Here is an 18,116-nt window from a genome sequence, read left to right as displayed (position 1 = left end):
ATATTAGGAGATACAAGGTGTGACAGAAAAACACAACGAATATTTGAATTCAAAAAAAAAATCCTTCTAGTCCTGGGAGTCCTCTTTTGTATCTTTAGTCCCACTGTCAAGGCTGCCTTGATGTCTTGAAGTGATTCAGAACATTTGCCTTTCGTGGTCATTTTGACTTTGAGGAAGAGCCAGAAATTGCTTAGTGCCAGTGAAGACACACCACATGTTTTTGAGTCCACCTTTCTGTTGGATGGTGCTCGGCAGCTGTATTCACCGCGTTCTTTATTGTATCTCACAAAAAACTCACCAAAGAGGACTTCCATAACTGCTTCAGAAAGTGGCAGGAATGATGAGACAAGAGGATTTTGAAGGGGAATCAATGGCAGTGTGTCTTTTACTATAATAATTTTTTTTTAAAGTAGCCATTCAGTATATATTTTGATCACCTCTTGTAGCTAAGAGACCAGCAAAGTTATTTAACAAATGTGCTTCACATAATACATGTTCACCCAATTAAGATATATAATTCAATGATTTTTAATAAATCTACAGTGTGTGCCATCATTACAGTCCAGTTGTAGAACATTTCATCACCCCCCCCAAAGAAACAATCCCATTAGCAGTCACTTTCCATTTCCTTCCACTGCCTCCACCCTCAGCACTCACTGCTCTCCTTTCTTGTCTCTGTAGATTTAGCTGGTCTGGACATTGATATATATGGAATCATAATACACAGCACGACCTATTTTACTATTTTAGGAAAATATGAAACATGTTTATGTCTACATTGTGAATTAGGCCATTGATCTCATTTAATTTGGGAGCAAAATTGAGATCCTTATATGTAGAAAAATCTAAATTCAGTGCTACAGTTTAGTTTGGTCTTGTAGCTGCCTAGCTATCTCTGGAGCTCCTCTGTTTAGAACGGTTTTTTATCTTCCACCAGTGGGTGTCAGCATCTGACTAAACATGACTCCTCTGTTCTCTCATAAATAACTTGGCAGCCACTCCCACCCTCAGTGCCAACAGATGATATTTGCATCTTGTGCAGGTTTTCACCACCACCTCACAGTAAAAACCTGTAACAAATCACATTAACCATATATTATTTTTAGATAGCTTTAAAGGATTTTGATGTTATTATCTTTAGTGCATTTGGATGCTGATGCTTTCAAACATATTTCAGCTTACTCACCCAGTTTATGAGTTACATGATAGAGCTTGTGTTCTTAAAGCCTTGAGTAAGGAATGGATTTGAATTTTTATGCGGTAACATTTTAATGACCTCTGCTACCAAATATAGAGATGTTAAGACTGTTGCTCTGATGAGTCTTGTCATTTGATTAGCCTTGTCACGGGTAATCAATTGCATTAGGCAATTAAATACTGAAGCGTTAGTTTGTTTAACAAGTTTTATGCTGACAATTTTTGCCTTCCATTCTTGTAGGATATCTTGTAGGTAGTGAAGATTACTACTCCCATGAGCACTGCGCATTTATTGAGCCTTTGAATGTCACACGGTGTGCTCTTGATTTTCGAGATGGTGAAGAAGTTGCAACACAGTATAAAAACCTGTATTCAGCAAACCTATTTACCAACAGGGCTACGTCCCTCATAGCTAACCATCCTACAGGAAAGGTAAGTCTTGTTTCTTTTTTCTTTTTTGGTACTGGGGATCAAACTCCAGCCCTTGCGCTTGTGAGGTAGGCAGCGGAATCACTGAGCCAACTCCCTGGCCCCGCCAAATCCCTGGCCCCCAAGTCTTGTTTTTTCAATGACACCAAAAACTTGTTTAGATAGAAAAGACCACTGTTGTTTAGGGAAAATCTAATAAATTCTGGAGGGGTTTATTTTTCAAATTTTAGAGTGCATCAGAATCAGCTTGGGATTCTTGTTAAAAATGGAGATTCCCGGAGCCCACCTCTAAAGGCATGCTTTTTAGGAATGGGAGAAACCATGTGTTAACACTTTGAAAGAAAATCTCTAAAAGGAGATTCTGGTGAGTACTTCCCAGGTCACATCTGAGCAATCCTGTGTCTACAGTGTTTCAGTAGAAATAGAATTGCGTTATTTTGATGTGTTAGATGCGTGTCCATTAAATAATTGGTAAAAAGATATTTTCCTTTTAACAGTTAATTTATGTGCAAAATAAGGTTTCATTATCACAGACTTTCTGTTAGGAGATCCACAATTTTAGATTCAGGGCAACTCCCATGACTTTACATCCTCTCCTCCAAGATTACTTTGGATAATCTAGATTGTTTGCATTCCCGCGTTAATTTTACAATCAGCCAGTCAATTTCTAAAAAGGAATAAAGAATAAAAAGGTGCCTGCTTTCATCTGGGCTTCATGGAAGCTGTGTACCAACTTGGGAAAAATGGTCATGTTAATGATATAGTCCTCCAGTATCAGTGAGCCTGTTTTTCATGTTTACCATACTGCAGCTGTTTCATGTGCTGACTTATCTATAAGTAAAAGTAGAAGAGTCTTAAAGTCACTTTCTCCAGATTTAGCTTATGAGTACTTCTGCAGTGGGCAGGTCTTGTCAGACACTGAACTTGGGATAGGGCTTTGTGGAAAACCGTATATGCAAACTCACACCCCTTCTCTGGACCCTGGCATAGATTGCTTCATAATGTGCCATGTTGTCTGGTTCTTCCAGTGTCCTGCACTTTTCTGTCAGTTCCCACCCCCGCCCCATGACTCTCTGTTGGGTGTGAGACCTTCTGGCTCTGCCTTTGCTTATGCTAACTTGCTATCAGGGATCTTCATGCTGTCTGTCCTTAGCTTTTCCCTACTTTGGGGTTTTTATCAGCCTAATGCTAACATCTTGGCCCAACTAAGCCTGCTCCAGAGCTTATGCCCTCAGTTGGCCTTTCTGCTTCACAGCTAATATCCAGAACCAGAGATTCTGAGTCTCAGTTTATGACTGAATTTAATGCCTCCATTCTTGATCAGGTATTAAAATCATTTGGGAAACATGTAAGAGATACTGATACCAAATATTGTGGTCCAGGTCTGAGGTGGGGTTCAGTCATTGTCATTACCCCACCAGTGATTGTGATGTTGGACCACTGTGGATACCTTGCAGGTAAGGACATTCTGTGATGTGTTGTCCAGGGCACAGCCCCAAACACAGAGGCAAACACATGCCGGTGATGACCTCTTAAAGTTTCACAATCTAACAGTACCTTAACGAGGCTGTAACTATAACCTGCCTACAGTAAATTCATTCTAGTAGGAATGATAGAGTACTCAGTACTCAGAAACCCCATAACATTTTGTGGGCAAGAGGAGGCAGCTGGGGTGTACCAGCTCTTGTGAGTGGGCTGTCTTAACTGGGGGATGGGGAAAGCGCCAATGCTGAGGACAACAGGATGCCCTAGAAATCTGCAGAGCATGGAAGGAGTGTGGTTAGTGTAATACCGCTTACAGCTAGCATCACGGAAATCCCCAGATGAGAGCATGGTCACTTTCCTAGCATCTGAAAGAATCTGAGGCAGGATCCATCATTCCAGATATCCTCAAAGTAAAATCTTAAGGACAGACATAAAAGAATAAACTTATCAGTTGTTGAGTTGTGTCTTAGTTAACTTTTTCTCATTGCCAAGACAAAAATACCTGACATCCAAAGTTAAAGGAGGAAAGTTTTATTGTAGCTCATAGTTATAGAGATTCAGTCTATAATTGGCTGGCCCCAAGGCAGGATGGGGCAGAGGGGCTTCACAGAGGAGAAGCAGTTCATGGCGGGTAGAAGGTAGAAAAGCAAACAAGCTTCTATCCCTTCTTATGCCCTTAATCCTAGCATTGCACCATGAATCAATCCCAGCGTCATACACTCTAGATCCAGCCACCTCTGAAAAGCCCCACCTATGACCGCATGAAGCTTTGGTGGGGGGCGCTTTAGACAGAAGCCATAATAAGCAGTAACCCAAACATATTTGCTTAAGGGAGCTCCTGCAGATGTTTACATTGTCAGTGCTCAGTAAAATGATGCACTTACCAGGTTCCGGGAGGTGCCTTTTTCTCCATCTTATCCAGTATTTAATCTAATGCTGTATGAATTTCTCAGGTGCTATTTATAAACAGTAATTTAAATATGTATTCTAAGATGGAAGTCATTACTGTAAAGAAATACATGGTGAGTATTTACAGGCCAACTTAACGTTGCTCCTGTTAGAAGAGGGCATTTGAGGGGAAGAAGCTCATGAGTTGTTTTATGATGATGCAGTTGCTGATACTGAACTCAGGAACACAGCTTACAGTGACTTCCCATGTGTGAGGAGTGGATTTGCTTTCTCCTTTTCTACAAGGTTCTTCCCATAGTAACATTACAAAGTGAAAGTTACATATTCATAACATATCTTCCTGTTAAAAATAACCTCACACATGATGGTACATGCCTGTAATCCCAGCATTATGAGAGGCTGAGGCAGGAGGATTGCAAGTTCAAGCCCAGCCCAGACAATTTAGCAACTTAGTGAGACCCTGTTTCAAAATTTAAAACAAAAAAGAGCTGGAGATAGAGCTCCATGCAAATGCCTGAATTTCAATCCATAGTACTACAAAAACAAACAAATTAAAAAAAAAAACCCACAGTACTTTGTAGAATAAAAACAAATATTATCTCACACACCTTAGCTATTAAAAGTTTTTTGAAGAAAATTTTAACTTCTAATGGAAGACTATTATTTTTCCTTAGCACACTTGGGGAAAAAATGTCTTCATTTGGACATCAAAGATAGAATACACTTTCAAAACTTACTTTCCCATTTATAGTTTAAATTAGGAAGATATATTAGCCTTCTCCCTCACTGATAAAAGGTTTCTCAGCATGGGGAGGATGCTCAGAGTGTGCGTCTTAGGAGCCCCATAGTATAAAGGAAAGAGAAAAGAGTCCTTAGCATCATAAACATGAATATGCTAGTAGCTTTAGGTGATAATGTTTGGCTTTTAATAATACTTAAGTATTTAGTCATGATTCTGCACCGAGTATTCCATATTACATTCCTAAGTCCCATGAAAGGGTGACAGGGTTAGAGTAAAGACAATAGCTTGGAGCTAGTTAATTTTTATTTTTACTGGACTACTATATGGTACTAAATACATTATTTTTTTCCCAGTTTAAAATACTTTAAAATTCTTCTATTTAGTACTGTTGGGGAATGAAGTTTCTGACTGAATGGGGAAGGTTTATTTTTTTAGAGTACTGTGTGGAAATATCTAAAATGAATCACACTGACCTTAACCTCTGACCTGGACTGCACCACACAAGTCTGTCACCCACACATTGAGTGGCCCTGGATGGTGCTGTTGAGATGAGAAGAAAAGGGTAACCTTTTTGCTCAAGGGACATCTTTATCTGTTCTACTAAAGTCATTAGCACTGGGCCCACAGGTAGTGCGAGGCTGTGTTGTCCTGAGACCATCGCCTGAAGGCTCCTCCTCACCTCTGAGAGGTGATCTTCATTTCCTAGACAGTTGTGTCCCTTATTTTTTAGTAATTAAAACTCTGACTGCTGGACCAGTGAGGACTGCTATAGTTTTATGTTTTTAACCCCTCAGGAATGATGCTACTGTCTTTAGCCAATAAGGAATAATTATGGGAAAGATTTCTGATTGCTTTTGTGCTACATTTGACAAAGTGAATAGAAGGCTCTCTATACTGAATATCTATAAGGCTCTTTAGTACTGATCCAGAACATATTTCCCTCACATGATTACAGAAACTGTACCCACCATCCTCCTCTGCCATCACTCTCTACTGTCAGTTACTGGCTGGGAATAACCTGCCCCCTTTGTTCCTCCTGTTCCTTCACTGCTGGGGTTGCCACATTGCTGCCAGCAATGTGTATAAGGGTGGGAAAAAGGATCTGGGCTGGTCTGAGAATTAAACTGATGTAAAATAAATTAATAGGAGAAAAGCATTATTATTATTATTTTATTATTTTTACATTAAGAAAGGAAGGCCCCAAAGAAGTTAGCTACATACTGAATTGGACAAAGAATAGTAAATATGAAAATGTGACTACATTTCATGGAAGGCTTAAAAGATAAAGAGTTATTTTAATGAGGTCTGTAGTGATTCTTTGTTTCAACTTCTTGTCCTTGAGGATAAGGATGTAGCTTTTTCTTTTAGAGTGTAAGGAGAGTATGTTTCACACAGGAATGTCATCTTTTCTTCTGACAAACAGCACAAAGGTCAAAGTGATCGTGTACCTGTGGGTTTTTTTATTAGTACATGTTTGCATACATAATGATTACAATTATTGTGGGGAGATTTTTAAAACATTTTTATCCCTACCCTTCCCCTCCATCCCTCCTCCTTCCAACTGTCAGTGCCCTTTCCATTCACAAAGCTCTATTTTCATTATTTTTCCCCATCCCCTTTCCCATTTGAGAAAAATCTCCCTAGTTCCTCTTTATCTATCTTCTGTTTTGCTCTTTAATGGCTAAATTTTGGAAACAGCCTATGCCCAGCAACAGATGGACAAGGAAGATGTGATATTAATACACAATGCAGTACTACTCTGCCATAAAGAAAGATTATCTTGAGATATTCGTAGGTAAATGAATGCACCTTGAGACCATAATATTAGGTGAAGCAAATTAGATACACTAGATTAAATATTGTATGGTTTCTCTTTATGAAAATATATATCTAATATATATAAATATATATTGTTTTTTAAATGCCTTTAACTTAAATAGTCGATATGCCAGGATAATTTATGCTAACCCCTTCATCTGATGGGCACATCTTCTCTTTAAGTCGTTGGCTCCCTCTCTAATTCCTCTTCCTCTTCTATCGCCCACCCACTGTTAAGAATACAGACCATAGGGCTGGGGATTTAGCTCAGTGGTTCTGCCGCCTGCCTCACAAGTGCAATGACCCAACTTTGATCCCTGGTACCAATAAATAAATAAGAATCCAGACCAGAGTCATAGACTGTTTTGTTTACAAGTGAACAGAAAGTGAACCCCTAAGTATTGCTGTTTGGCATGCTAAGTACTTTGAACTGAGGGACATTTGGAAGGGCCTCAGAAACAAGATCATTCCAACCTTCTCCTGTCCTGTCTTCTGCTGCCCTTTGTCACCCAAGACATGCCATTGGAATTAGAATTCCTCTTTTCTGAGGCCATTTCCCCATAGCCAGCTGTAGTAGTCACTTTCTTGTTGCTGGGACAAAATACCCAACGCCTGTAACTTAAAGGAGGGGAGGTTTATTTGTGTCGTGGATTCAGTGGATTCGGTCCATGGTGGGCTGGTGCCAAGGCAGAAGCATCATGGTGGAAGGCTGTGGCAGAGGAATCCCACTGTAGCCACGAAGCAGGGAGAGAAGCTGAAGACAGGAGTACACCCTTGCAAGTCACATCCCTAGTGACTTACCTCCTTCGACCAGGCCCTACTGCCTAACGGTGCAGTCAACCATTTTTGCCTGCTAGCATGGTTCCTTGCTTGTAGTGATAATAGAAATTAAAAGCAAGGCATGAATTTAGGAAAAAGCTTTAAGTGAAAAGTAAGAAAAAATGGTAAGGGACTTAAAGCTTGAGGAGCTGACAAAGACCAGGAGAATAAAAAAAAATAGGAAAAGCCTTCAGCTTGGACAGATGGAGGGGTAAACTCTGGTAAAAGGGATCATACTTGCCCACCCACAAAGGCTGGAAGCCTGGTCTTAGGGATTAGCTAGTGGGCTGGGAGTCCATTGAACATTATCTCAATCCTGATTTCATAGCTCTAGAGTCCTCATTGGTTGGAGGGGCAGTTTGGATCTGTGAGATGATTGTCCATATTTATGATTTCAGTCATGCACACCTCTCCTTTTCCTGGAATCCAGGTGATCACAAGTATAAAACAATGGCTGGAGACCTCTGGGCTGGTTGAACGTCCCTGTAAATGCCTTATCTTGGTGTCCTTACTCTTGAAGTAGGATAAGGTTGTATAAGTTCAGGGCTAATTAACCTTGTTTTCTGTACTTTTAGGCAGAAACTTCCTAAATGATAACATACCTGTATGTTGCTAAAAAGGGATTCCACCCCAAGTTTTAAGATAACAAAGGATACAAAATGAAGGTTGGGCTTTGTTCTATTTTTAGTTACCTGTTGGGCATCTCTAGGTGCAAATGAAGAGTCACACTTGATAGCAAAACTACTTCTAAGTTTATGGCTCTTTTAGAAGAAAACACAAATTGAACTTCTGATGAGCAGTAGGCGGAGGGCCTGCGGAGCCTGCTGGTTCCCTGTCCCTGAAGTAGTCTCTGATGATGTCATTGTGAGTTCCTTAAGGTGTTAATCAGCTGATGAGGACAGCACCTCCATGATCTGTCACCTTTCCCCAGAGCCCACCTCCGAACATGTGAGAGTTGAGGGGGCATTGTAGATCTAAACCATAGCACCAGTCATAAAACTTAAAATATTACTCTAACCTTTCCCTGCCTTTCTGTGAAAGAGCTGGCCATAAAGAAATTCTCTGACCCACTCTGGTCTGATGACAAGTTATGGGACTCTTCTTCTAGGGGCCTCCCTTCTAACCAGGAGGAAGAACTGCTATGTCAGAGCAGCCAGGAGCAGTCTGGACATAAGCCTTGCTAGGTTCCCAGTGCCTCCTTTCTTGTCAGATTGTACCCTTTTTGTCTGTGTTTCTACGCAGCTGTCCATGCCCCATTGTCCTAAGCATAAAAAGGGACAGATTTCATCTGGGTGGTGGCAGACACTTCCACAGGCTCCCTCATCACATGAAACTTTAAATTTCTTATGCTTTTCTTTTGTTAACCTGTCTTTTCCTTTGGAAGCGTCTGCCACTACCCAGATGATGAAGAAAGGTGTTGCACCCCTTCCACCCCTCCAAAAAGGACCAGGATAATCTAAATAAGTGAAGCAGCCTGGGCAGAACAGTGGGAAAACCCTAGAAAACTGGACAACAGTTGGAGTGGAGCACCTGTTTCTCAGATTCTAGGATTTTGCTACCAGATGGATTGTAGGCATGGAATTTCAGAAATTCTGATTTTTTTAGGAAACAGAATTTTTGAATGCATTTTTTGGAGTGTGATGTTTCAAATGTTTACACTTTATGTGGGAAGCAAATTATTGTAGCCTTCTGATTGGGGGAGGGATACTGGGGATTGAACCTAGGGCCTTTGCACCAAGCTACATCCCCAGGCCTTTTCCTAGTTTTTATGTTGAGACAGTCTTGCTAAATTGCTGGATTTGAACTTGCCATCCTCCTGCCTTAGCCTCCCAGAGTTCTAGGATTATAGGTTTGTTGTACTACACCCTGTGTAGCTTTCTGATTTTAATCCTGTTTCTGTGTATACCTTGGCTGGTGACTGCACTTGGTTCCATCCATGCTGAAGAGGTGAGAATGGCAGTGAATGCTTATAATTCCAGCTACTCAGGAGGCTGAGGCAGGAGGACTGCATGTTTGAGGCCAGCCTGGGCTACATAGTGAGACTGTCTCAAAATAAAAAGGGCTTGGGGTATAGCCCAATTTTAGAGCACTTTATATGCAAGGCCCCGAGTTCATTCCCCACTAACACACACACACACACACACACACACACACACACACACACACTCACACAATGTTTTAAAGTAGTGACTTTGATATTTAACAGCTATTTTTGACATTTGATTTTTGAAAAAAATATATTTCTAAGTTCCAAAGATCTAAATTACAAATAAACTTTTGCTTGTCTCTTTAAACTGAATATATGAGTAGGGTGTGTGTGTGTGCATGTGTGTGTGTGTAGCATAACATTGAACTTTATCCCAGTTTTTAAAAATTTTGTGTCTAAGCCGGGTGTGGTGGTGCACGCCTGTAATCCCAGCACTCGGGAGGCTGAGGCAGGGGGATCGCTCTGAGTTCGAGACCAGCCTGGGCTACATTGAGTTCCAGGTCAGTCCAACTACATAGTAAGACTCTGTCTCAAAAAACAAAACAAAACAAAACAAAAAAAAATTTTGTGTCAAGGTCTCACTAAGTCACAGAGTTACCCAGGCTAGGCTTGAACTTGTGATCCTCCTGCTTCAGCTTCCCAGAGCACTGGAATTACAAGTGTGCACCATCACACCTGTCTTATGAGTACTCTTTAACTCTGCCATAAGGATGTATAATATATAATTAAAACAACTTATCAAAATGAAGAACAAAATATGAGCCCCTCTCATCTAGTTTCTAATCTTATCCCATTCATTTATGAGATTTAAATATCTCAGATACTTTTAACAGAATTACATGTTAACTTCTGGGTTAAGCCTATTGTCTTTTCAGGATTTTTTATTTGTTTGTTTTGTTTTGTTCTGTTTTTTTGTACTCACAGAAGAATTCTATAGGGGCAGAATTAATAGAATGCTTCAGAAAGGCTCAGCAAGCAGGAGAGGCTGACCTGGGAAGCCACAGATAGTAAATACTGAAAATTGGTATAAGAGGTGAAGTAGGATCAGTGGATCCAATGTTTAAGTTTGCAGGAACTAAATTGGTCTTATGTTTTGGTCCCATATCAAAGACTAACAAGGCACAGTGTTTACTTGTTTTCTCATAAAATATATCAAAAACATCTTAAACCTCTTGTGAAATGGGTGGGAACTTATTTCAGCGAAAGCAAAAAGCCAAAGTATCTATTGATACATACTGTAATGGTTGAGTTTCCAATAGGTAATTACTCTTCAATTAATGTGAATTTGAGAAAATCATATAACCTTTTAAAACTTTGGTTAAGTAATCTGTAAAATGAATATACCATTTCTTTTATTGCCATGTATTGCTGATAATGTACTATATTTCACTTATCCATTCGATTGATGGACATTTGGGTTGCTCCCACCTTTGGCTGTTATGAATAACATTGCAGTGAATAGTCATACAAGATTCTCTGTGACTTCATTTCTGTAGAAATGGAAATTCTGGGTCATATGCTAACTATGATGTAAATGATTTTGGGAACGGCCCCGTTTTTTTTTGGTGGCTATATATATCACTTTACATTCCTACTAAGAATGTTTGAGGGTTCTAAAATCTCCTTATCCTCATCATTACTGTTATTTTTTATTTTAAAAATTAAAAACTACCCTAGTGAGTATGAAGTTGTATGTCATTGCAGTTTTGCTTTGGAGTTTTCAAACGACTTATGGACTTGACCATCTTTCTCTGTGATTATAGCCATTTGTATACATTCTTTGGAGAGGGCTGGGGATTTAGCTCAGTGGTGTGGCCACCTGCCTTGCAGCATAAGGTCCTGAGTTTGATCTCTGATAACAAAAACAAAACAAAAACAACAACAACAGCAAAACCCCAAATACATTCTTTGGAGAAATACCTACTTAAATTATTTGCCTATTTTGTAGATGGGTTAATTACCTTTGATTATTGAATTGTAAGAGTTAAAATATCTTCTGAATGAGTCTCTTATCACATATATGATTCACAAATACCTTTTTTTTTTGGTACCAGGGATAGAACTTGGGACCTTGTGCTTATGAGGTAGGTGGCGGAACCACTGGGCTAAATCCCTGGCCCTCACAAATACTTTTAATGTATTCTGTAGGTTGTCTTAATGTTATTTTTATTAACTAGTAAATCTGGAATATTTTTCTATATTTATTGTTTCTGCCTCAGTACCGTAAGTACTTTAATAAAATTACATGTTTATTCTTGGGTTGAGTTTATCCTCTTAACTGATGTGTTTTAACTAACTCTCTTTCCAGCCTCTGTTTCTCTACGTTGCTCTCCAGTCTGTCCATGAGCCCCTTCAGGTCCCGGAGGAATACCTGAAGCCTTATGACTTTATCCAAGATAAGAACAGGCGTCTCTATGCAGGAATGGTGTCCCTTATGGATGAAGCAGTAGGAAATGTCACTGCTGCCTTAAAAAGTCATGGGCTCTGGAACAACACAGTGTTCATCTTCTCCACAGGTGAGTCTGTCAATAGGAAACTCATCTCTTGGCAGAGCTGGGGATGTGGTTCGATAAGTGAAATGAAGACAAATTGGAGCAGTTAGCATTTCCGTATTAAAATAAATGCTTTCTATAGCAGTGATCATAATGGATAGAAAGATGTGTCTCAGGAAAAAGAATTGAGGGCTTTTCCTCTTTTCCTTCAGATAGTGAAATATTCTTGGAGTGTGCAGAAAGTGGGCGCCTACAGACGGAGTGAATGTGTGTGGATGCACTCACGGGTGGGCAGCCGGTTGGGCGTGTCCGTGGGTGGGTGGCTGGCTTGTCCACAGTGCTCTCTGCAACCCAGCATCCTCCCTGGGTGATTCTGCTACAGGGTGTGACCTATGAAGACAGATAAGAGACGGAGCCAGTTAAACCTAGGCTCATGTCTCTGTATTGATTCTGGTGTATTAAAATAAGCTTCAGACCATAAAAATCATACATGTTGATTATATGAAAAACACAACAGAAGAAGAGAAAAAGAAAATTTATAACATCAGCACTCAGATACTGTGGAAACAATTCTCTTGGCAATGTCTTTCTGATTCCTAAGCTGTTAAATATATGATTTTTTTTTTTTGCCCTCCTTTAGACGTAGATTTGTAAAATTTCACCCCCATGTGTCTTGAGCGTGAATCTTTGTTTATTCCATGTGTACTCAGTAAGCACTTTCTGTCAAAAAATGCAGGACCATTTTAAATGAAAAATTTTCTTGAATTATTTATTTCAGAATTATTTGGCTCTCTGTTCTCTTTCTCCTATCTTCTCTTTACAGAACTTCTGCTATTGGGATGTTAGATTAATACTCTGATGTTCTTGGTTTTTTCTTCTCCTTTTCTTTTTAATATTTCTTCTACTGTTTGGAAATTTTCATTATCAGTATTTTGTAAACTTTCTATTGAATTTATTTCAACCATGATCTTTAATTACCAAGAATTTATTTTTTGGGCCGGGGATTTAGCTCAGTGGTTCTGCCGCCTGCCTTGCAAGCACAAACTCATCATTCTCAACATTCTCTTTCTTAAGTTTTTGCCCCCCCAGTATGTTTATATCTTTGTTTTAGTTTGTCTTTCATGAGGGTGGCTTTCTGAAATCCCAAGTGATCCTTGGCCACAACCTGAGAACTTGATTGGAAACTTCGGGTGTGAGGTCGGGTCTTATTATCTGGTGAGCTTTATGGTAAAGTGACTATAGGGGTGAGGGCACAAGTTGAGGATTAATCTTGGTGTTCTATTCATAGTTTTTGGTTTCTGTTTTTTGAGGGGCTTTTACTTAGCTTTTCTTTTAATCAGGCAGGGTTATTGAATCTAGCATTTACTGAATGCTTACCATAAACAGCACATACTTCTAAGTGTTTCCCTTGGTTACTTCAGCTAATTTTCACACTATTTCATTTTCTGAGGTGGCTTTTGTTGTTTCATTTTGAAGATATGAGAACTGAAGCACATAGAGTTTATATCACTTTTTCCACATCACGCAGTGGGCAAAGCCATGTGTCAGTGTATCTGGTTGAACCGCAGTAGAGATCTTGCTGTTCTTTTTGGGTTTCTTGGGAGAGCATGGCTTTCTCCATGATAAGCTGCCAGCTTGCCCTGCCACGGAGCCAGGCAGGCAGGGATTGTGTGTACCTGAGCAGCCCTGTCCACTTGATTTAATGCCATCCATAAACTGTAATTTTCTCTCTGTGTAAAAAGTTGAATAGAAGATAAAAACTGTTTTTCCCCAAAAAATGTATCCTTCAGACATGCAAGAGACATCCTATACTTAAAATCTTGTAAGATCTTTCTTCACCTGGTAGTCCTTCTCAATTTACTTTGCTTTCTTTTTTATTTTTGTGCTAATGAGAATTGAACCCACGTCCTTGGATTGAACTACATCTCTAGCTATTTTTATTTTTTAGGCAAGGTCTCACTGAAGTTGTCCAGGCTGGCCTCCAACCTGTAATCCTTCTGCCTCAGCCTCCTGATTAGCTGTAACAGCAGGCATGTGTCACCATGCCTGGCTCAATTTATTTTATTTGAAAAGCCTGGTGTATATTTTGATTATGCTGGTATAGAATTCTCTAAAAAGAATCAATAAAAAAGGCAAGACATTTAATGACTAATTAGTAGTTATTCCTGGGAAGTGACTCCACAATTGTAAGAATTGGAGGCCATAAGTTTATAAAACACATCTTTGTTGTAGAACTCTCAGTTACACAATTTTAGGACTAATGATTTCCTGAAATGAAAGTACACATAGATTAATATATCATTCATGGACCAAAAGTCTTCAGAAGTGAAGATGGTAGCTCTAGAAGACTGTGTTAAATATCTCAAAGTGACTCTTGTAGCAACACAGGTACTATCAAGAATGTATGAGAAGAGTAGAATAAAATTTTTTTCTTGATATGTGAGAATAAAAAATATTTGTAGATCAATATTTCTTTTGTTATACAATTTCAAATATGTGTGCATAGCTATTTTAAAATAGGGAGTTGACTTTCATAAATATCTATAACCTTTTATTCAGGTTGGCAGAAATAATACTTGAAGCTTCTCATTGAAAACTAGGGATTATCTTTTAATATTTTTACTGATACATTAACAGATGTATTAATTGTAGGCCATCTTTGTCTTGTGGGGCCAGAGCCAACTTAATTGTGTCTATGCAGTTTGTAATACTGCTTAATTAAGTTGGCTAGGGTTTTATTTAGATTTTTTTCATCATTCAGAAGTTAAAGTAGGGTTAGTGACTTACTTTTCTCTTCAGATTTTATTGTCTTAATTCACTTAATATAATTCTTGGGATGGTTCTTCTGTGCTCTGGAATTGTTTATAGAGTATCTATTTTAAGTTTTTTGTTGTTGTTGTTTTATTTTTTGTGGTACCAGGGATTGAACTCGGGCCCTGTGCTTGCAAGGCAGCCAGCGGAACCACGGAGCCAAATCCCTGGCCCATGTTTATAGAATATCTGAACAACCTCTATATAAGCTGCTTCTCAGAACCTTCTTTCGAGGTGTTTTAAAGATTATTTCCAAAGTTCAAATTTTTTGCTTATTTATATCTGGGTAGATACCATTAAACTTTTAAAAAATTAATTTTGTTTGAAATATAGTGAGCCCTTTGATCTGCATGCTATTATTCTTCACTCCAGGAAATTTTCTGTCTTCATAGTTTAGCTTATTTTGTTCTGCTTGATTTATTTCTCAAAAATATATTTAATAGATTGAATCACTAATTCATCCTTTTCCACATCCTTTTTTAAGCCTTTTACCCTCCTCAGCCTTCTGGCACTCCTGTGCATGTCCAATTAGACATTTTTGCAATTCTAATTCTTCTCTTCAGGATTGCCAATGTATAGTGATAACTTGGTTTGTGAATTTAGTTCTTCCCACAATTCTGGTCACAAACCAAATTGGTTGGGTACCGAATCGAATTTCCCATAAAGTCAACATGGAACCTAACCATTGAATTTGATACGGTTCATGACCAATTTGGTTTGCGACCAGAGTCGTGGAAAGAATTAAGTTTGTGAACTGAGATACCACTGTACATAGATCACTGTGATTGTTTTTCCAGTTTCTTTGCAGGCCCTCATTCCTTTCTTTGCTTCAATCAGTTCTTTTTTCTTGTAAGGTTCTTAATACTAATAATGAGCATTGTTCATTAAATCCTGACTGCGGGATCCAGGTCCTGCTACCTTGTTTTCCTTATTCTTTCTCACTGCTGCTCATAGTATGAGCATTAAAACTCAAAGTAACTTCGTGGGATTGTTCCTGATCCCCGTTTCACCAAGGAAGAAACAGAAACCTAAAGTTGTTACTTGTTGTACTGGAACACATGGAAGATTCAGCATTCAAACTGAGGTCTGTTTGAGGTCAGTATCTAATGACCCTCACTACTGACCTTTTGCATTTCCTTTGCCTTTTGTCTCATCCCATTGTCCATTGTCTCTACTTCTGTTCTCAGATCCATCCTTTTCCTGACTATCTGAAAAGAACTGTTCCAAAATCCCCATCTCATGCTACATCATTAACAGCTATATCCTTTCCCCCTGAGTATCAGAAGAGATGAAGGATAGATCCACACAAGGCTCAGGGGACTTCTCGTGGCCTTGGGTCACTGTGGCCTGGATAATTCCTTCTCAGATATGAAGCTTGAGGTGCACAGTTCGGCACATTCTCTATGGCTTTCAGTCAGTGAGCATCATGTGCTCTCCTAAGCATGCTGGACCTGGTTCCATTTTCTTCTCTTGTGGCTGCCTCATTCTTTGACAGGCTAATGACCTTTCTGTATGCCTTCAGGATTTGTCCTTGGGGCCATCCTCAGGCCACCATGCATCCCTTTCTTTCCTCCTGCCCATTGTCCTCTGGCAGTGAGACTTCTCACTGCAGGAGAAAGTTGAGGAGGTCAGCTTCTCTGGTCAGGCCAGAAGTCAGCACCACCTCTTGCCTGCCTCTGTCCTGCTGGGTGGGGTGGCTCCAGACCATGGAGCCATGAGGCCAGGAAGCACAGGTCAGCTCCGGCTTCTTTTGCCCAGCATAGATCATGAAAATGATTCCACAGTGACACCAGCTGTCTGTCCATAGTTTTGCATGTTTCATGGGTTTTCTTCTTGACATTCTTTTAACAGGATATTGGTTAAGAGAAGCAGCACTAGTGGCAACTGGGAAGACATTTTTCTAATTTGTACTTCATCACCACTCTTTCTAGTTGCTAAATTCTAAGAATCTACCAAAATCTGATTCTGAGTAAATGAGTTAAAATGAGATCTAATTCTTGAGCAACTAGACCTGAATTAAAATAGGAAATCTAGTAGTGAAACCCTAGAGAGAAAACAGTGTTTGAGCTCAACATCTTAATGTTACTGTTACATACTGATATTAACTCTGACTTGAATAACCATTTTTGTTATGGGGTTGTGGGGTGCTTGTGGACATGCTTTCCAGGTCCTTGTCCTGAACAAAGAATTGGTCAAGACATGTGCAAAAGACGTTTATTAATGTCAAGAAATGAATGAGTATGGATCAGTTAAAGTAGGAAAAGAAATACCTCTGCAGAGTGAGAATGAGCCACAAGACAGAGAGAGAGAGAAAGAGAGAGAGAGAGAGAGAGAGAGAGAGAGAGAAATACAGTGGCCATCTTTTGTATCTCCCACTCCTGACATATTCAAGCCATCCTATCGAAAACCTGATTGATATCATGCCAGAAGAATTGAAGATAGCATTTTCTGATTTGTACCTTAGGGTTCGACTGTAAGGAGAAAAATATTTTGATGTCTTTCTCCAGAGACTTTTTCTGTGTTTATTGATAATTTATTGCCTGAAGTCAAATTTAAGCCAGGCAAGATGGCACATACCTATAATCCCAGTACTCAGGAGGCTGAGTAGGGAGAATTGCTGCAAGTTTAGGCCAACTTGTACTACATAGGGAGACCCTGTTTCAAGAAACCAGAAAGAAAAAAGTAAATAGAATTTAATAATGTACCATTATTACATGTTAACCCCCAAGGAGAAAGGACCTGGACTGAAATTGTATAACAGTGATTAATTTTTTCCAGTTTTCTCACTTTTTTCACTTGGCACTGTCTTATTTATAAGCGTAAAAATGCATCCAAACAAGTAAATGTTAAGTCTGTTAATAGAGAGAGAACTGTGAAATAAACTAGCTTCTTGGTGTCAAGCTTGTATTTAATGACAGGGAGAGGAAAAGGCATCATAAGTTTTGGTGTTTGAGGAAGTCTATTTTTTTGAAAATAATTCCCTTTAAAATTTGAGAGAGATCCACTCAGCATCTCTTTCCTTGGTACCTCTGTCCTTCATGTGAGCGCTGCAGGTGGCGCCTCCCAGTGCGAACTCAGTCCATGAGGAGTGGTAAATGACAGTCCCCACAGAGGGACTACAGAATGCTTAACTTTGTGTACTGTGAATTTCATTCCAAGTTATAAAACCCATTTTCTCAGACTGTCACAACCCTGCTGAATCAGAATCCCAAAGGTCAGGGCACAGGAACTTTTAACCAGAATCCAGGTGATTAAAGAACTTTGAGAACTTCTGAGATAAAGCTTATTCAAACCTTGGGAATTTACCTGACCAGGAATATATATGTAATATGACTGCTGGAAATCAGCTGGGTTTGTTTGTTTGATTGTTTCTAGTTCAACTTCTCTGGGTAGCTTTCATTTCAGGACAACGATCCATTTCTAGAAA

The 18,116-nt window shown here is 39.3% G+C and overlaps 1 protein-coding gene across 1 annotated transcript in view; it reads left to right on the top strand.

The window, feature by feature from the left end:
• Arsb (arylsulfatase B) overlaps positions 1–18,116 on the top strand; it is a 164,611-nt gene that overhangs the window by 12,148 nt on the left and 134,347 nt on the right. Inside the window, exons 4-5 of the mRNA XM_010619143.3 lie at positions 1,439–1,629; positions 11,695–11,902. Of these exons, the coding sequence (XP_010617445.1) occupies positions 1,439–1,629; positions 11,695–11,902 (399 nt within the window). The remainder of the gene's footprint in view (positions 1–1,438; positions 1,630–11,694; positions 11,903–18,116) is intronic.

The sequence above is a fragment of the Fukomys damarensis genome, unplaced genomic scaffold, assembly GCF_012274545.1.
Source record: "Fukomys damarensis isolate Sample0158 unplaced genomic scaffold, DMR_v1.0_HiC HiC_scaffold_1, whole genome shotgun sequence".
In the NCBI taxonomy this organism is placed as follows: Eukaryota; Metazoa; Chordata; class Mammalia; order Rodentia; family Bathyergidae; genus Fukomys; species Fukomys damarensis.
The sequence above is the reverse complement of the archived record's forward strand: the minus strand, read 5'-3'. Positions and strand labels throughout refer to the sequence as shown.